Below are 21,024 nucleotides of genomic sequence, written 5' to 3'. Positions count from 1 at the left end.
CAGACTTTCCTAGAGAAACATTAACCAGTGTGATCTTTGGCTTAAGAGATCCAAAGGTCTCTTAAGGTGTCTTGTGCTCTCAGGCAATGCTCTGAGGGTTGTAGCACTGAGAAGAACAAGAGCCAGCAGAAGCAATAATGAAAGCAGTGACAGAGATATAGGCTTACAAAACCAGGAACACTATTTTTCTTGTTTAGTAGATCCAGCTACTAAATCCAGGAATCCTGGTCAGGCATGATTTAGCACCTATTTTTTCTCTCCCAAGATTAGCACTGAATGATGCAGTATAAATATTCAATCATCACCCCTCTTTTACACTGTCTCCTCTTGACTATGACTTTTAGATTTGCATTCACCATACACCCTTGGTTCAGTGAGCAATACCTCAGCAAGTCAAGCTCCCTGCTTGTGACCTTCTTGCGGCACCACAGGCTATGTTGCTATGTTCTCCTCTGCACATAAGCGTCCCTCTCTTGAACAGAAAAGTACCAAGCTGCAGCTACGGTAGCATTGCTCCAGAAACCTTTACCTTGGTATGTCTCCTCTGTTCACCTCTCAAGTGCACATCACTTGTGTGGTGAGAGTTCTCCAGGGGAAATCAACAGCAGTGCAGCTCCAGCTCTTAGGGCTCTGCAGCAAAAGTACTGCAGCGACATAGTCCCTCTGTGTACTGCCCTGGCTGTATATCTAATATACAATATTCAAAAGTAGAAGGGAGGTTTCTGCAAGCTTTTCTTAGAGAAAGGATAACCGGGCCTTACATGAACTTTAGCTGGACTACTAGCACTTTGTGACTGATGAGACATGCAACACTGAGTACTTACTTGGACTGGTTTTGTAGTTGTACGGCATCAGCTTTCTGGTGGCAGCATAGTAATATTGGTCATATCTTCTAGAGAGACCCTGAATTTTTTCTTTTTATGTTCAGTTTAGTATATGTGTAAATATGATTATTTCTACAATAGAAAGTATCCAGAAATGAAGGCTCTCTTCTACTGCTTTTTATCGTAGCTCTGAAAGTGAACAATTTATTACATTGCAAATCCTCTATCCTAATTTTGCTGTGTAACGTGAACTGTGGTTTTTGCTTTGATTTTGAAAGCTACTAATTCCCCTTACAGTGTACAAAATCCACTGAAAACATCTGCATCTTATAATCACGTAACTTTGCAGACCTTGATCAAAGTCAGAGGACCGTTACAGCTCAAAAGCTGCTCAGGCAATGTTTTTGTTCTGGGAAATCAGGTCCTGAAAAATTTAAATCCCAGTCTCATTTTATTTAAATGAATACATTTCATTTCTCAGCCACCAGTACCAACCAGTGAGCTGTACACTAAGCTCATTTCTTTCTCCATCACTGATTTTATTACCTCCACAACTCACCCATAATCTGGATCTATCAGCTGCTATCATATTGCTTCTGATATGCTACACGTTAAACTGTGTAAAAGATTTCAGCCCCATAGCTCTTCTCCAAGCAAATAAAAAGAAACCAATGAAAAACATTTTTTCATTCATAGCTATTCATACTCCACTAAACAGGGCTCAGGACATCATGAGGAGGAACACTGCAGGTTGACGGTTCAGGAATAAATACCATACCAATAAAAATGCATTTCATTATACATACCAAATTTTGTTGGAATGCACTCATCTGAAAGATGACACAATGTGGGATTTACTGTCTCAAGGCAATACTGTCTCAAGGCAGTACCATCTCAAGGCATCAACACAAAAAGGAAGCCTATGGAGGGTAGAAGCAAGGACAGGTAGCCTGGGAGGAATACAGAGAAATTGTCTGAGCAGCCAGGGATCACATTAGGAAAGCTAAAGCCCTGATAGAATGAAATCTGGCCAGGGACATCAAGGGCAACAAGAAAAGCTCCTACAGGTACATCGGTGATAAAAGGAAAACTAGGGAAAATGTGGGCCCTCTCTGGAAGGAAGTGGAAGACCTGGGCTCCCGGGACATGGAGAAGGCTGAGGTACTCAATGACTTTTTTGCCTCAGTCTTCACCGGCAAGTGCTCCAGCCACACCACCCGAGTCACAGAAGTCAAAGGCAGGGACTGGGAGAATGAAGAACCACCCACTGTAGGAGAAGATCAGGTGCAAGACCATCTAAGGAACCTGAAGGTGCACAAGTCCTTGGGACCTGATGAGATGCATCCACGGATCCTGAGGGAACTGGCGGATGAAGTGGCTAAGCCACTACCCACCGTGTTTGAGAAGTTGTGGCAGTCAGGTGAAGTTCCCACTGACTGGAAAAGGGGAAACATAACCCCCATTTTTAAAAAGGGAAAAAAGGAAGACCCAGGGAACTACAGACCAGTCAATCTCACCTCTGTGCCCGGCAAGATCATGGAGAGGATCCTCCTGGAACCTATGCTAAGGCACACAGAAAATAAGGAGGTGATTGGTGACAGCCAACATGGCTTCACTAAGGGCAAATCGTGCCTGACAGATTTGGTGGCCTTCTACCACAGGCTTACAGTGTTGATGGATAAAGGAAGAGCAACTGACGTCATCTACCTGGACTTGTGCAAAGCATTTGACACAGTCCCACATAACATCCTTGTCTCTAAATTGGAGAGACATGGATTTGAAGGATGGACCACTCAGTGGATAAGGAATTGGCTAGTTCAAAGAGTTGTGGTCAACAGCTCGGTGTCCAAGTGGAGAGCAGTGACGAGTGGCATTCCTCAGGGGTTGGTATTGGGACTGGCGCTGTTTAACATCTTTGTAGGTGACGTGGACAGTGGGATTGAGTGCACCCTCAGCAAGTTTGCCAACAGCACCAAGGTGTGTGGTGCAGTCGATCCGCTGGAGGGAAGGGATGCCATCCAGAGGGACCTTGTCAGACTTGAGAGGTGGGCCTGTGCAAACCTCATGAAGTTCAACAAGTCCAAGTGCAAGGTCCTGCACATGGGTCGGGACAATCCCAAGCACAAATATAGACTGGGTGATGAGTGGATTGTGAGCAGCCCTGAGGAGAAGGACTTGGGGGTGTTAGTTGATGAGAAGCTCAACATGACTCGGCAATGTGTGCTTGCAGCCCAGAAAGCCAACCGTATCCTGGGCTGCATCACAAGAAGTGTGACCAGCAGGTCGAGGGAGGTGATTCTCCCCCTCTACTCTGTTCTTGTGAGACCCCACCTGGACTACTGTGTTCAGGTCTGGAGCCCTCAGCACAGGAAAGACATGGACCTGTTAGAGGGGGTACAGAGGAGGGCCACAAAGATGATCAGAGGGCTGGAGCACCTCTCCTATGAAGACAGGCCAAGAGAGTTGGGGTTGTTCAGCCTGGAGAAGAGAAGGCTCCGGAGAGACGTTATAGCAGCCTTCCAGTACCTAAAGGGGGTCTACAGGAAAGATGGGGGGGAGTCTGTATCAGGGACTGTAGTGATAGGATGAGGGGTAATGGCTTTAAACTGAAAGAGTGCAGATTTAGATGAGATATTAGGAATAAATTCTTTACTGTGAGGGTGGTGAGGCACTGGAAGAGGTTGCCCAGAGAAGTGGTGGATGCCCCATCCCTGGCAGTGTTCAAGGCCAGGTTGGATGGGGCTTTGAGCAACCTGGTCTAGTGGAAGGTGTCCCTGCCCATGGCAGGGTGGTTGGAACTAGATGATCTTTAAGGTCCCTTCCAACCCAAACCATTCTGTGATTCTATGATTTCCTATGCTCCTGTCCATCCCATTCACCCTATATTTATACACGACCAGGCTACCAAATATACATGCACTTTCCTTGGGAGGTTTGGAATGGGGGTAGCACAAGCCAACCATGGAAAAAAGCAAGCATAAGCATGGGCCATAAGAATGTACAACATGAAACTGCTGTTCATGCTGGGGACAGTACTGTGTATTTTGTGGGGTCATTTAGCAAAGAGAATACAAGAGACTACTAGTGATGCCATCAAAATCATCCATTTTGCTGATTTATGACATCATTGCACATACTAAAACTCTCTTGCTTTCTCTTTCTCACTACAGTTTTACCCTCAAACTTGAATTGCCGATCTGATTCACTGTCCCGTAAGCTGATGACTCTTTGCTCCGCAAGCCATTCATGCGCCGCACGGACTCGACGCTTTCATTCCCAACAGTCATAGTCTGTGCCTGTCCCCAGAGTGTCAGCATAGATAGCAGCAGCAAGAATGAGAATAGCACAGTGGTAACATGACGACACACATACACAACACGCAAAGAGAAGAATGGCTCAGTTAGAGAAGACCATCATGCAAAACAATGTGAATCACTTTCAAGGCAAAATAAACTGAGAAAATTGTGAGAGACAAACTCAAGTAAAGAGGTGCAGAAAACACCTCCTAACTAGATGGCCTTAGTAACATTATTCCCTGTTTTGAAATTAGTGCAACCAGATTCATAGGAAAAGCGAAAGCAAGGCTGTGCAGGTGGATAGGTGTCTCTTACTGCAGCAGAATATTTCCTTGTGTTTAATTAGGGCACTAGCCATTTTGCAAAGAATTCATGTACCAAGTGGCTTAGGATAAACACAGCTCTTCTAGTGATTTGGTTTTAAATAACTTTCTTTTAATAGTCACCAGAATAATCATTCCCACAGCAGATGAATGACCACTTCCATGGACCAAAACCTCATAATTTTTGAGTGATGCCACTGGATACTGTTACTTACCAATAGTGGCTTCTTGCCTATTTGTTCATCTCTAAAGAAGACACTGTATTCAAAACTGAAATTACAGACCCCATAAAGCAGCTTCCGCTGCTGCCATGCTGTGTTTGGAAACAAAGGCTTCCAGTGGCAGTGCATCTGGCATGCGTGCCTGCAGACAGGCAAGCATTTCTGCTCTCTTCTGTAATCTAATCTTAATGGGAATCTCAATTCACCTGACAATAATATTAAACCAGAGAACAGCACTGGATTGCTTCCCAGAGCATCCATCAAATCTTACATTAGCTACAGAACATTTATTAGACAGACCTGTCAAAATACAAATGCCCTGTGCCATTGTTGTCATCCCTCTTGTAAAGGAAACCATTATTTGTAGCTTGAAGCACTTGCGCAGCTCGAGCAAATATTTACTTCACCTAGCAAATGCATATGTACAGCATAAACCTACAGGTTTCTACTGATACTGAAAACCAGTGACAGATAGAGGAAGGATGAAGCCTTTATAGTTGTGGGAATGATCATAACTGAACTAAAATTCAATTTAATGTCTATTCTTGTCTTTCCATTTATGAAAGAAAAAAATCAGGAAAGATGGACAGACTTCCTAAAAATATTTCTAGACTGACATCTAGGTTAAAAACAAGCCTCTCTTCTACATTTCAGTCACTGGTATTAAATGATGTGATAATGATACTCACAAACAGGCCCTTTGTTAAAAATTTGAAGTTTGCATTAGTAACAAACTGTGGAATAGTAGAATCTAGAGAGGAAATTCTCCAATAGTAGAATCTAGAGAGGAAATTCTCCTAATCCTTCTCTTTTTTAAAGTGGCCATGTTTCCTGGTTTCAGCTGGGAAAGACACCAGTTGCTGGTGGTTTAAAAGTGAGGGCAGAACTCTAAGGAGTCTCCCACTTTAGCATGACTAGCTAGGATAGCACTAGAAAAGACAGGTTTCAGGCATGTGCTGATGTCAGCACATCTGGATGATGTCAAGGAAATAATATCGGTCCTCTATCTATGTCATTGCTTCCAATGGTTCCTTATTCACTGGCGGATGACACATAGTAGCCCAATAATTGTAAAGGTACAGCTGCCTCAACAATTGCAAGAAGAGAATAAAATTCTTGGAATCAGTGACCAACCTATTGACATTTATCAGTAACTTCATAAACTGCAAATAAACCCAGTGGCCAGTTACCAGCTCTTTATCAAGGAGTAAATAACTCAAAAGGAAACTTTAGGATGAGACTCTCCTGGCAAGAGCAAGAAGAACTGAGGTGACAAATCAACTGCACATCAGCATGCCCTGACGGGCAGACTCAGTCACCCCAAGTAAAGAGCAGCTGTACCTTGTTTTGTCTTCTTTGCCTTCTTCGAAGCCTCAGAAACTCCTTGTGCTGCCGTGAAACAAAGTTGACTGCTGCATATTCCAGTAATGCAGCAAAGACAAAGAGAAGGCACACGGCCATCCAGATGTCGATAGCTTTTACATAGGAGACCTACAAAGAAATAGGACACAGCATGTTATATTTCAAAATTCTTCATAAACTGAAGATATTGATGTGAAAAAATAAACACATTTCTGCACAGCATGAGTTCCAGTTGTTCAATGAGGTGGGTTTTTTTCTTGTTTTGTGTTTTGGTTTGTTAGTCTATTGGCTTATAACAAATAAATAATCCAACTATTAATGGAAATGTGTGTTCACAAAGAATACACAAATTATGAGCTACTGCCTTTAGGAAGAGAATCAGGATTAGTCTAACAAAATACAAGTGCTCTTGTAATCACAATCACAGCTTCTCAGAAAGAATACAAATACAGGGTGTAATACAATATTTATTCAAAACCAACTCTATAAAGTTTATAGTTATCACCTTTTTCATCTTTTATGAACCAATTACCATATTGATTAATTAGCTATGCTTGGTATCTATAACCTCAAAGTAAACTCAGGGTACTGTATCTTATGGGTTGATATGACTTTACTAATTAAATATTTGACCCTATTTGCTTGACCTTTATCCAACAACTCTATAAGAAAAATAAATCTTCATAGATATTATCTACTAGCAATACCCAAATACCAGATGCCTCTGTTCTGGTAAAAGCCTATTCTGATTTGAATTGACTGGTCCACAAAAAAATATTGCAGCGCTGCAGTGTCACAAGATTTTTATCATACTACCCACACTGGGCCGAAGAGTAGCCAATTCATGAGCTACACACTATGCATATCAAAGGTACATTGTCCTCCATAGCTGTATTTGGTCTCTGCCTTTCTTTGTAGTCTTCCAGTTTCTAAGCAGAGATCTTATGATTAGGCAATAGCAAGTTGTCTCTTTTGTTTATCAGGTATTACATCAAGGGTAGCATTAAAATCTTCTGACTTTTAATGTCTACAACGTACATGTGAGCTAGTTGCCTAAACTACTTTGATATAAATAAGTCAAGGAATGAAGAAGAACAGGCAGTTCTGAGATGCAATGTATCATCTGAACTGTTTCAGGTATCTTCTCTCAGATGAGATGAATAACACCCAAATAGTGCTGCTTCATCTTCATGTCTGTAAGGAGGAGCTTAGAACCACTGTCTAAGCATAGACACATGGGGCTTTAGTCAGTTGTCTAAATAAAAGCATCACATACTGCCACATTAGGTACCTAGCCTCCATTTGCCAATCCAGCAGAGCACAAATCTCCAGTATCATACTAACCAGTCCTCTGGAGATGTCTCAGATACCCAAGGTCACCTCAAGTGGCACCACCATACAACTGAATCAAGATAAGCAAAATGTATCATACCTAAATCCTGAAAAATTATAATCAAAGGTATTTAACATCTGAATAATACCCTGCCGGCCAAACATTTGAATGCAGTCAAAACATACAGTAGTCTGAAAAGAGTCCAGAAAAGGATGTGTTGTTCATCTAACACTCTAATGTTTAGGAGACCCAATCTCCACCTTGAAAACTCCACCTCTACCCTTTGCATATACTATTCAAAATGACCTTGCTCTTATGGTAATGGCTACCATTTTATGATGAAGGGAAGCACACCCGTTTCAGTAGGTTTTGCTCCTGTTTACCATGTGCTTGAATAGCATCTCTTTTCAAAGTCGAGAGAACATTTTTTGTTAACGCCAAACAGAATATACTGCATTATGTGCTCCAGCAAGCAATATGAGCAGAGGAACTGGCATTTAAAGCATGGCAGAAAGGATACAGATCTCCATCCTGCAGATCCTGAACACTGAGCAGGACGTTCTAGAGGACCCAAGTACTGTTATTCAGCCTGCATCATGGGAACATACATTTCAGTACCTGAGGCTATTGTGCAGCTCCACACTGCAATGCCCACAATGTAACATGCATAAGCTGAGATGGAAGAGGAGGATTTAGCAGGCAAAGGTGACACTATGAATCTGTGCCTTTCAATTATATACCAGCAGGTATGCATTTCTCTCTCCCACACATAAAAAAATATGTTACAAGTTGCATCTTTACTGAGCAGCTGTGAAACCCAGTGAAAACTCGACTATGTCCCAGACACTCTGTGCCACAGGGTGAGGCGCAGTAGGAATCAAGTCACTGTAATTTGTGTAAAATGCAGCTGAGTTTAGATTGTTTGTTACCTGCCTTGAAGGGGCAGCTTGTTTTCCTTTACGAATGCCCTTAGGAGATGTATTAGACATGCATAAACAGCCGGACTGTGCTGCCAGAGACAGCACAATGCAGGGAGCCAAAGTCACAAGAATCAGCATTTCCAGCTGTGCAAATCCTGTCCTAGTGGGCTTAAAGCAGGGAGGGCAAAATAATAAAGGAAGCCCTGAGTTAGCCTTCCTGCCACTTACACAGTGCTGCCATAAATGGCATCCACACAATTGCTGAGCCAGCTGGATTATTTTAACTCCAGCCTGCTGGGCTGGAATCAGAGGATCACGATATACTTGGCAGGTGCGTAACTTGTTTTATTGTTTAGCCATTGCCACACCATGGCACAGCTTTAAATGAGAAAACAGAAAGCAATTGCTTCCAACAACACATTAAAAATAAATAAATGGAAAAGTCCTGCAATGAGTGAAAGCTGACCCCTTTGTTTCCAAATCACTTTATGTAATTTTATCTGTGTATCCCCAGTATGTACAAAATTATGCTGCTAAAAGCCTAAAAACCTGTGCAATTTTCTAGTCACCCCTATGCATGGAAAATTACGTGGATCTATTACACCAAGCCTAGGAGGGCCTCACCTGGTACACATTTCCAAAGAAGTCCTAAAGTGAGTGTCCAGGTTTTAGACCAGCACTTCGGTATCTAAAGCATGCACAATGCAAAGTTTCAGTGGATTTCAGGGTCTGTGTCTGCTTTAGCTGACTTCAAGCTGTGTCTTCCTTCAACTAGGAGATGGTCACATCTACCAGATCGCAGACTGATCTGAAGTGGACCTCTCTCAACCACCCCTGCTGAAGCTGTTCCACCTTGTAGGAAAACACTTAAAAGTACATTGGCTTGGGGGCTGGGAACAGTCTCCCCTTCCTAGATGCAAATCCTAAGCAGTGGAATATGAAGTCATTCTCTGCCTCTGTGTCCCAAACATATGCAGGGAGTGAGAAGGCCCTATCACAGAGTATTTCATGGTGCTTGAACAATTTCCTTAGTGAGATGAGCACAGAAAGGATGTGAATTTGATCTGCACATTCCAGGTGAGTGCTACAACCACTTGCCTACCAGATGCTGTAGCTTTTTACTGTGGTGTCTCACATAATGAAATGCCTTTTTCTAGGAGCTTCTCAGCCATTTCTCACTTACCTCCACAGGAAACTCTCCACTTGGCAGGCTCTAGTGTGCATCTCATTCCTAGGTTCTTATTTCTCGTTTGCACTGTACAAGGAGCCTTTCACATCTAATTTTCAGTTGAAAATATTGCTGAATGACATGCTTGTAGGAGCTGGGGTCTGCAAAATGGAGCACTTCATGATATCATAGGCACATCCATTGCTTTGGGAGGTTCCTCCACCGAACTCAAAAACAGTGTTGCCAGCTATGTTTTTTTTCCCAGATCATAGTATAGCATGATCGCATGTTTGCTCAACTAAAAGGCTTACATCACCTGCTTTGGTAAGGACTCCTCAAACTATACTGTATCTCCAGCTTCCTTAACTACCACATCCATGCTCCATGCTCCGTAGTCACTACTGTGTACATGTAGGACAGTATAGACCCTGATTTTTTGGAGAAGGTTTCGTCTCTCCTAACTTAAAACATTTTATGTACATGTGGGTTTTGAAATTAATGATAAGAAATAAGCATTTTTAGGACACAATGCATCTAAGTGGAAGGTAGATACCTATACTATAGTCCAACAAACTGTACCTTAAAAATGCCAGTCTCTCATTTTTGACCAAGACTGGAGTTTTGGATGGCTGTTTCAGGTATATGTGTGCTTGATATTTGACAACTTTGGTTAGATACAGCCTGTGAATCATCTCTATTAGCTAGTATCTTGATGTAATCCTAAGCAGAACAGAGCAGAATAAAAGAAGTTACCCCACACGAGCCTACGTAATAGAGACTGTTACCTGAGCACTTGCCACCTTTCCCATAATTTCCTTGCAGGACAGAACACAAGGTCTGCAGTAACACTACAAACTCAGAGTTGACATTATCAAGCTACCAAGTATAAAATGAAAAATTAGTGGTGATTGTTTTTTTCAAAGTTAGACCTTGTAAAACGTCTTCTGAAAAGCCTGTAACCCCAAAAGCACACTGGCTCCATTTACTTTGCAATACTTTTAGAAGTGGATATTTGGAAACTCTGCCTCATTCAGCTTTATCATGTTCAGAAAGCACAACAAGATTTTCTTGCCCTTTTCTTTCTTTAAATAGCTGCTCCATTTTTTACTGCATGTTGCAGAGCTTCCTCTCTAATGTTGTTTGGGGGGAGGGGATTTAATGGCTTCCACCAATAAAACCATAAATTATATCAATTATTCAGATGCGCTGTAAATGTTTTAGGGCCAGCTAATGAGGGAACTTTTGCAGAGTGAGATCTGTCTGCACCAAGAGCCAAGCATGATAAGGCTAAGCATAGTAAATGTGACAAAGCATCTCCTTGCCCTTCATAATCTTCCTCATTTGTTATTTGGCCATAACCACTATGTAAATAAAAGACCGGTTTATGCTTTATACAGCACTGCTGTAGCATCAATGTCCCCAGTGAAGTTCCTGGAAATGAAAGTCCAAGAAGGATTACACTGTTCACGAAGGCCTCGCAAATATTAAACCTTCCACTTTTCCAGCTCTTCTTATTTTAGCACCGTGACTCTCTCACAGCTCCTCGGTACTTTTCGGCACATCGCCATGTGTCACCACCAGAACGAAGCCTGCTCTTGTGGAGAGAAGCCAGGGGAAAATGTGGTCGTGTGTCCTGCAGCTGAGCAGCTGTCATTTGTTGACATTTGTGAATCAACCCAAATGTGAGCTCTATTTCTGCTACAGCGCTAGCCTCATGAGACTCCAGACAACTGCTTTAACTCTCTGATTCTGTCAAACAGGTGTAAAAAGGAAATAAAGACACATCCATTCTCTCCCAGAGTTTGAATTGGGAAAATAATTTCAATAAGCAGTGCAAGGCACTCAGCCTGTGTTAAAAAACATATTCACTTATTTTGGTTGATAGGATCTGATGAAAAAAATTCTTTGAATTGTGATATGAAGCCCCAGACCTCTGCTTTTGCAGATACAATACCACATTCTAGGCAAGATTTTTTTAAAGAAGAAAATTTTCAGCTACTGGGAAATGTTCCAGTTTGAAATTAATTTCTCCTATGCATTAAAAGAATCTTTTGGGGAAAAAAGTTTCAGATAATTTTTCAGATTGAAAATGTAGAAATAGAACAAAGTAATATTTTAAATCAAAACTGAAACAAAAGTTATGTAAAACTGCTTTCCAATATAAGGCATTGGTGTTGCATTAAGTTTCACTTTATTTTTTTAAACCAAAACACATGAATTTCTCTCATCATCAAACTTACTTGATTTTTTTTATTTTTTCAAATCTTGAATTCATAAAGAAATTGATAGCGCTCTCCTGCATATCAGCTTTATATAGCTGAAGCTGAAAGCACTAGCCCTGGTTTCATCACAACTTCCAGGAAGAGAAGTTTCTGAATGAAGAACACACGGTCAGCTGCTATTACAAAGAAAGTATTTTCTTTTTGTGTCACTCTTACTCTGGGTCTTTCTCTTCACCCAAGTGATTCACCCCCATGAAATATCATCATTCTAAAACAAATTCATATCAGAAAATGCAAATTACTTTCCCAGTCCTAAAACCTCAGTCATTTTATACTATTCGGTTGTTGCAACACTTTCCAGTTAATTATCCTTCACACCTTGCAATTTTAAAGGGTCATAGTTACTGTGAAATACCTTGACAGGTCAGGTCAATAAGACTTTTTAGCATAGTGGACAATATGGCATAAAATAGAAAATGTTTTAGATTCCACCAAGTTTAAAATTAATGGGATTGATTGCCTGGTAAGGAAATCTTCATGAAGTGTTCAGGAGAGGGCAAGTAAAGGAACTGTCCATCACAGCTGGCTTTGGGACCTGCTCTCAGAGGGGGCTGCTTCTGCAAGGGAGGGAATGAGAATGAAAGCTTTCATCTTCCAGACTGTGGTAAATGTTTATTTGCCTCTTCAAGACTTTAATGTCCATATTCTTTCCATAAGGTACTTTGCCATGAAAAGGGTTAAGCTATCAGAGCTACTATTCTGTTCCTGGAAAATAAGCGCTCACAGAATGGGGCAGATTTTGACAGGAGATGGTTCGTTGGTGAGTGAGTCCCGTGGAAGTTGTAGGTGTCCTTCATCAGCTCACTTACTGCATTGCTAGCCAGCTTGGGAAGACAACCAGCCTGGCTGGTGACCTTTCCTTTTGAGGTGAAAAGGCGTTAAAATCAAGTCCCAAATGTCCCACTTGGGAACCAAGCTACTACCCTCGGAGCAAAATGCCTGTTCTGAGATGATAACGTAACTGATTTGGTTTGTTTGTTGGATGAATGAAAAAATGACAATATTTGATGAATGTGAAATGCACTTTTTCCAGTTATTTTGATAAAAAACCTCTATTTTTTTAATTGACCAAAATATTTTGTTCAACTCTTTTTTCTTTGGGGTTTTTTTTGGAAACATCTACTTAATCTTCCATTTTTAAATGAAATGTGGGCAATTTTCAAAACAAACCAAGAAACAAACAAGAAATATTTAATTTTAAAATGCTGAAACAAACTCCCCCATCCTTCCTCCATAATTCAGATTCCATCTGAAAGTACCCACCTAACTCAGCAGGGACTCACAAGTTGTTCCAGTCACCCAAAGTTGCCTCTTTCAGTGAATAAACTATTCATCCAAAATTTTTTGCTCTATTTCTGTCGCTGGTTCTGCCAAGTCATGAGATGCTAAACCTACCACCCATTGCTGATGCAGAACTAAATGCTGAATGCATTCAAGCCAGGAAAAGTATAGAAACCATTTATGGTTTGTTTTTCCTTCAAAGGTGAAGGAAAATTTTCTTGATGTCTTTGAAGATGATCAGGGAGTTAAAGTATTTACAAAGATGCTCAGAGAGAGGCTCCTGGACAGGAGCCAGAAGAGGTGATCACAGCTGCGCAATAAAACTTACTAATACTAATATCAATAGCTATTTTTGTTGTGGTAACCAGCCCAAGATGCCACAGATACAGTACTGGTTTGTGAGTGGTGATTCTACTGCTGTACCAGTTCAATCCTACTCCCACTGAAAAGAGTGAGCAAGATGCTCCCCACTTTCAGAGTGGGGCTGGCCCCCAAGAAACTGCAGGTATTATCCAACACTTTGTGAACCTCTGCAACACATGGCTAACACCTGATTCAGATGATGCAGGACTGTGTCATAGTACATCCTGCAGGATGTGATAAAGGCAGTACAGAGCAGTAACTGCACACAGGAGACTGACATTTCTTTAAATTATGTAACTATATTCTATATGACACATTACAAAAAAGTAAACTTGTGTTCCAGGTAAAGGAAAACCATTCTAGAGAAGCAATAAAATATTTCTTTTTAACATGGGCTGTGTCTATTCATACTTTATGATCTTTCTTCTCAAACAGCATATTTCCACCTTTGAAAAATGTAATGCCATAAATACAGAATAATTTACCAGATTGGTGAAGCCAAGACTGCTTGGTTTTCCTTCCCAAGGGCATATGAAATATTGGCATATTCATCATGTGTCATTTTGTGCAATCATATGGTGTAGTTGCCTTGTATTTCCCATTCCTGACAATTCATTCTTTCTGTACAGGAAATTTAGACAGGATGTACTATTTCCACTTCAAAAGCCCTTGACTTGAAAATACTCTGACTATTTTTCAGACAAAAAGAAAAAAAAAACAACTGAAAAATAGCTTAAGGCAGTTATTCTAACCAAGCAGGTTACAGCTGAGAAAACAAAGGCTTGTGCTTTGGACAGATAATGGTGTTGGTTTTCAGCTTGGGAGCAAACTGGGTGATTTTATTTTGCATTGATAATGCAGGGACAGGCTGACCTCTGTTACTTGGAATGAAGTAACACTAATTGAAATTGTAACCAGGGTCAAAAGCCCACTTTTGCAAACAGGTAGTCAACTGTGTGTTATATCACTTTTCACTAAGATGACGATAAAGGGGAAATGTCTCTTATATCTAGGCTGGGAGTTCAAGTCTAGCTCAGGCCAGTACTGAAATGGTTAACAAGACAGTACAGATGGGAAATGCTGAATTATTTGGAAACAGGAGGTTCTGGTGACCCTCCCCAGAACTGTGTTAAGTTCATGCCCTGTAAAAAAGGGCAGAGTGGAACTAGGAATGAGCAGATCCGCATGAGGGTGTGCAAAGTTTGGGCGCACAGATGGACGAAATAATAAAGGGACTAGCTTTTTCTATCTCATTGTCTCTTTTCAGGCCCTTGCAGAAACAGATTTGGGAGAGAATCAAAACTGTGAAAGAGAGAGAGGTGCAAAAATGCAAATTCCTCTGTTCATCATTAATTAGGACTTTGGCATCCACCAGGGCACTGCTGACACTCCTTATTGCCCTAATCCTGACACCAGGCAAGAACAGGTCAGAGGACACCACCACAGCCACCAGCTTCTTCTCACTCTCCAGCCTGGTTGCCTCTCTCTGCCCTCTTGGTAAAAAGAGTCTGGCTTAACTGGCCACCAAAAACGTGCTCTGCCATAGTGTTGCAGACCAAGAGGCAGCTAACCCCAGCCCAACCCAGTATCACAGCCAGAGGTGGTACGGTTTTGTCATATCTCAGACAAGCCAGTAAGACCCACAGTCTGTGCTTGAGCTGTCTCAGAATGAGACCTGCAACATCAAGCACCGGCTTCTCACCACTAATATTTTGCACATTTCTGCTCTTTTCCTCCGTCCCAGTTTCTGGTTTTTTCTTCTTCTGTATTCAAGAAATTGGTCTTGAATAACACCTCACAACCATTTGACTAAGTCTGTTTCTTTTTTCTTTCAAAACCAACCAGATTTCTGATAAAGCTTTCTACAAAGGGAAAACCAATCCTCCTGCCCCCACAAACAGCTAGGACTCTCTGTGCACATAAACCCCCCACAGCTTACTACAGTGTCGCAGTGCCCCACCAATTAATCCTTCGGGTTTGGCTTGTAAATAAAGGCAGGCAGAAAAGCAAGTTCATGTTGGCAGAAATAAAATAAATAATACCAATATTTGTGACCTTTCTTGTGTATGGACCAAAGAGAGTAATCAACAGATTGGTGGAGCCATGGTGATCAGTTTATGAAGGTGACAAATAAGGATTGATGTCCCTGCTACAAAGAAGCAGCTTCTTATTGTTAAGTAATTGAAAGACATTTATCACACAGAAACACCTTCATATCCAGCTGAGATCAGTGCAAATTGAGAATTATATGTGGCTGCATCAAGACACGGGCAAATACACATAAGGGCAGCCTGTGTAGCTAGATGACAATGTCAGTCTCGGTCTCATTTACAATAGAAGTTTCTGGCTCTTCCTTCCTAGTGAAATCAACAGATAATATCTCTTTAATGTCATTAAATGCCTACTTGACTACTTGGACTCTAAGTGGTAGATTCTTCAGTGGATGAGAGCTTGGGTAAAAACAATTACCAAGGGGAAAAAACTGACGAAGATTAAAGAGGAGCCACAAAACCATGATTGCATAATGGCTAGCAAGAACCACTGGCAGGATTTTGAAACAATGTCATTAAATGCATAAGCAGAGTAAAATGCTGATACTTACCAAAGGAGCATTTATATTTAAGATTCATTTGAAATAAGAAGCCAATGTGCTATGTATCTGAGTACAGCCAGAGTGCCTACTTCTAAAATGGCAGCTTTTCTGCTGTGATTACAGTTTTCTGAAATGTTTTTTTGTTTGGTGTTTGTTTGGTTTGTTTTGGTTTTTTTTTCCAAACAAAGCATTAACTCAGATTCAGAAAACCCTTCCAATTTCCTCTGTAGATCCAAAAGTGCCTCAGCCACCTCAGGTGAAAAGTAATCTTCATTCAGCTCAGCCACAGCCAGGCCAGATGCAGTTATTACGTCTGCCACTCAGTTAGGAAGAATTGCACCAAATTGCATTATTCTTTGACCTTTGAAGAGTTAACTGACTGAGTGCATGACTGTTATCAAATAAGAAGTCAGGATTTTATTTTTGTAGCAATAGGAACAAATCTCTTCCTTTCATGTAAAGCAGGTAAGAATCACAGAACTGGCAGATGGCAGTGTAGCTACCATGATCAATACCAAGAACATTTGCACCCATATATACATTTTTAGGTATTATTTTTCCATTGGATAGCATGAAAATTGTGTTAAAGTTCAGGTGACTGCAGAACATTCTACAACATCCTCTCTGTGCTGTATTTTCTATTGTAGTCACAACTAAGTGAACCATTAAAAGTGATCCAATTCACTGAACCAAACAACAAAAACCTAAAATTAGAAAAAGGATGCCTAGGGCAATATGCCTTTTTATCTTTTACTCTTGGTCTCTGCTGTTTGTGAATAGAGAGTTGATTTTCTAATTCTTCCCTAGGATTATACTCCTAAATTTTGGATTTCTTAGGACTTCCAGCAATGTAATTTGGTGGGAAAAGGCATTTGTTTATTTTTATGACTGCCAATCTATCTAGATTAAAGATGGGTAAATTAAATTAATCCTTCGGTCAGAGAAAATTGCCTTACCAATACTAAACACAACATCAGACTCAAACAATTGAGAATGGCATGGTTCATTACATTACTCAGTATCTCCATATGCTTCTTTCTTGACTATTACTTGATCAGTTACTTACTATTCCTGAGCCACTTATCATTCTTAATGATTCTTCTGGCTCTGTGTTCTGAATTGCTACTTTCATCTGATTAAACTGGAAGGGGAAAAAATGCTTTATCTGTGGATAATTTAAGCAATATGTAACTAACAATAATGGTGCAACAAATAGATCTGTATATGTAGTCCATCAAATTATTGTCTATCTTTGGGGAAAGAGAAGGGATTTTTAAATGAAAAATAAAAGTGTCCCTAAAAAAAGATCCTGAAGCTGACATCAAAGAAAACATAGGCTCAGGAGGGATAACATGGTCCGATTCCAACTGTAAGTGTGAGTGAGTCATACTTCATGTACAGTAAAGCACTTAAGGAAACGCAGAATTGAAAGAGGGTGTACAATGGGAATAATAGAACATGGCAAAGGTGAAAATGTACATAGAAAGAAATTGATGGTCTGAATATTAATAAGCAGAAAGAAAGAAAATGGGATAAAGAAGGGAAGTTAAAAGAAAGAAAATGGAATTCAAATACAGGGGAACAAACTGCAGCATTTAGCGAGATTCATACAAAGATTTTTTAAATTTTTTTTAATTTAACTGCATCAGTTTTGATATTCTAAAGGGATCAGAGCTGCCACATTAATGTAAATGTACCTATCACGCACCCAGATTAGCTCAAGCCCTTAGGCTCAGGACCTGGGATCAACGCTGTGTTTGGTGAAACACAGGTTGCGTGCCCAGACCGCTGTTTAGCGGAAGGTCACCTTGTTTGGGATGGTGCAGAAAGCCGAGTGCTTCATCCTTTCCTATGGACTCCTCCAACCAAGGACCTGCCTGACCCACTCTGTAGGTCCCACTAACCAGCTCCAGACTGTCAACCTGCACCACCTCTTTGGAAGAAAGAAGGCTGGGACTGAGGGCTCATACTGTGCCAGGTTTTGTGACAGAAGCAGACACACACAGCAGATTTGAAGCTACCGGCGAGTACCTCCTTCCCTGTTTTTCCTGTTCACATTCTTTGAAATTTAATGATCTTGTGTTCTCTTTTCTAAATTCAGGTAGTACTTCCTAATCAAGATCTACCTGTCCTTTCCAGCCAGAGATGTCTGACCAATTAACGTTTGTTAACTGAATTATATTTTCAATCCACTTGTGGAAGACCAGCCATGGAACAAAAAACCAGGAAAACCAGCACAGGAACACATCATTGTAGGCTCCCTTTTGTGTTCTTGTGGAACCGCCAGGAACACCTGCAAGGACTCATGAGGCTACTCAAGCCCAGAAGAGACAGTGTCACCTTTCATGCTCATTTTCTGCTGCAGGTTCTGATTATTTGTAATAGCTTACTGATGGTCTGCTGCTAACAGTGTAACTCAGAATGCAATTCTCTCCTTGGCAATTCAAGAGATAAAATAATCTGTTGATTTATAGTAAAAAATGGACCTCCCAAATTCTGAGACTTTGCTTCCAAGCAGAGTCTTGTACTAAGGTTTTGTTTGCAGCAATTGTGTTTTTCACAGAATTTCATTTTCACCTGAGCTGTAAATCCAAGCACTTTCTGAATCATACTGTAACATTCAATTGTCTCCAGGACTCTCATACTAAGAGCTTTGTTCAAAACAGTGCCATCACACAGCAAGGCTGAGGGAAGTCATTTTCAGCCACAACAGTTAGGAATCTAGCGCAAATATATAAAAAAAGCAATAGTAAAGAACATCACCACTTCTTACTGAAGGATGTTTGTGCAGAAATCTCCCAGCCATGCAGGCTCGTGTTTGGGGCACATCTATATTCCCTTCGCAGCTTAACTTTGAGCCAAAGTACTGGACTTTCGCAACAGGAGAATCCGTTTCTGAGTTATTTGATTGCTTAGCCTCAAGTCCACTGTTTACTCCTACAAACTGCTCTTTCTTCCTCTTCTGTTTTCTAATGCCAGAGTGGGTGCATTTGTTCTGTACTGTCTGCAGCTGTAGTTTAAGCACCCAGAGACTCTCCAAGGAACAAGAAATCAGAGCCGCACACCACTGAGCACGAGCGGTGCCCACAGCACTTCCAGTACCAGTGACTGAGGCAGTCTAGAGCACAGATGGAGAGCTATACGCAGGATCATGCAGGCACCTCTCAGAAAGGTTGCTGTTGGCCCTGGAGGTTCAAAGCACTGCTGCGCAAGTGAGGGGAATGGTTTTCATGTCAGTCTGATGCCATGTGCTCCAGACTTGTTGAAGTCTGTTGCCCCGTAGCAAGCAAAAGCTTGCTGGCTGCTTGCAGGATGACTTCATGATACTGACAGATGAATGTTCACCTTAAAAAAGGCTGGAGAAATCCTGGAGGGAGCTAACAAGTCCATATCTACTGAGCATATCGCCACTGCTCAGTGAATATTCACAGTGAAGATTGCTCATCTGTGCAGGAAGTAGGGAATAAATCACTTCTGGTTCTCTTATTTCTATTTGCAATTTTATAGGCTCTCATACAATGTATTGTGTTATAACCCTCCTGAAAGCATGGCATTATAATTGATGGTATAAGTCCCTCTACTTCTTTTTTTGTGTGTATTCCTAGTTTGTGTCACATGCTGTGTCTGTAAAACAGTGAACAGGTGAGGTTGAACAACCTACAAGGAGGGGAGACTGCTGCATCCTTGGGGAACTGCTAATCCTGCTCAAATGGAGAAGGTTCAAAAGACTTCATGATACGGGTTCTGGAGAAACTGTACTGAGGAGAAGCCAGACACGCCTCAGAGATGATGGACAGAATAATTTCCTAAGACCCAGAGAGGATCAAACCGAGTTTTCTGCCACTCAAATTCATTGGGATGGCTGGAATTGAGGACACAGTAGGTATGAGGAGATCTGTGTATGAACCTTTGCATTTCTGCTTAGTCTTTCCTAGTTGCTTTGAGTTTTCTTTATTTAAAAAAATATTCAACTTTTCTTGTTCTATTTGTGTTCTGATGAAACGTGGGTAATTTTTAAGTTCAAAAAAACTTTAATCTCTTGCGGCATGTCACCGCGAGAAGAAGATACAGGCACATCCACCTCAAAGCTCTGATACAGGGTCTTGACACAGGCACCATTTCGCAAAACAAAGAGACTCTGTGCCTTCCAGCCGACTGCCCAGCCTTTCATGTGTCAGCCACAGAGTCAGTGGGCGTTTCCTCTGATACTCCTCTCTGTACTCCCAGGGCTTCAGAGCAAGAAGCGAAAGCCGACTTGTTCACCAAGAGCATAATTTACGGCTGCCCGGCAATGCCCCTGATAAGGAGCAGCCACGTAATGCCCAGGGACTGTTCCTCCTGTGAAGTCACAGACCTGGATGCCCCAGCGCCCTTCTTCTGCTTTCCGCCTGATGGCAGGACCCCTTGGCACAAGCGCTGCATGAGCCCAAGTTCTCCAGGTTAGGCACAGCACACGTCAAAGGCGGGAGAGAAAGGAACAGCTTTCCTGACTTTTGGGCAATTCTGACCTGCTCAGATGAGTCATGTAACTTAAAAGAAGCTGCAAAACTGAGCCAGCCTACGCAAGAGAAGACAACAGCCTATATATAAATAACAACCTATATAACTTTTCCCCTGTCAGTTCCAGAAGTAGCTAGAGAAGAACAAAGCTTTGAAGTGAGTCATATAAACTCCCTTTCTCTCTCTCTCTCTTTTTTTTTTTTTTCTAAATCTGAACGTATTAAGAAAGCTCAGAAAACACTTTGGTCAGAATTTTAAAGCATGAAGATCAGGGTGAAATTTTAACTCTTTCAGGAGATTTTAATGAACTGAATGAACTGCCTAAGCCAGTAATTCTATTTGCGTAATTGGGAAATAACATGTATCTTGCTCGAATCATTTTGTAGACATTTGCCTTACTGGTAAGTCTAGCGTAGCAATAGCTCTCCGCCAGCTTTCTTTCTAGCACTACGTATTCTTGCAACACAGTCTGTTCCTGCTACTAGCTTAAATGTAGGAATGCACACCTACATCTTTTATATCCACATGGTTATTACAAGCTCCATTTCCATTATGATT

The 21,024-nt window shown here is 41.3% G+C and overlaps 1 protein-coding gene across 7 annotated transcripts in view; it reads right to left on the bottom strand.

Moving 5' to 3' along the window:
- GLRA2 (glycine receptor alpha 2) overlaps positions 1-21,024 on the bottom strand; it is a 135,614-nt gene that overhangs the window by 25,970 nt on the left and 88,620 nt on the right. For 4 of the 7 annotated variants that reach the window (XM_029998845.1, XM_029998841.1, XM_029998842.1 and 1 more), the window contains exons 8-9: positions 6,006-6,155; positions 4,001-4,120 (exon numbers count right to left, since the gene is read on the bottom strand). In XM_029998845.1, coding sequence (XP_029854705.1) covers positions 4,001-4,120; positions 6,006-6,155 — 270 coding nt within the window. Of the gene's footprint in view, positions 1-500; positions 1,014-4,000; positions 4,121-6,005; positions 6,156-21,024 lie in introns of those variants that run through there. The other 3 variants (XM_029998843.1, XM_029998844.1, XM_029998846.1) reach the window with 2 other exon arrangements.

This window comes from Aquila chrysaetos, chromosome 23 (genome assembly GCF_900496995.4).
Source record: "Aquila chrysaetos chrysaetos chromosome 23, bAquChr1.4, whole genome shotgun sequence".
Taxonomy (NCBI): Eukaryota; Metazoa; Chordata; class Aves; order Accipitriformes; family Accipitridae; genus Aquila; species Aquila chrysaetos.
Note: the sequence above shows the minus strand (reverse complement) of the source record. Positions and strands in the feature narration are given on the sequence as shown.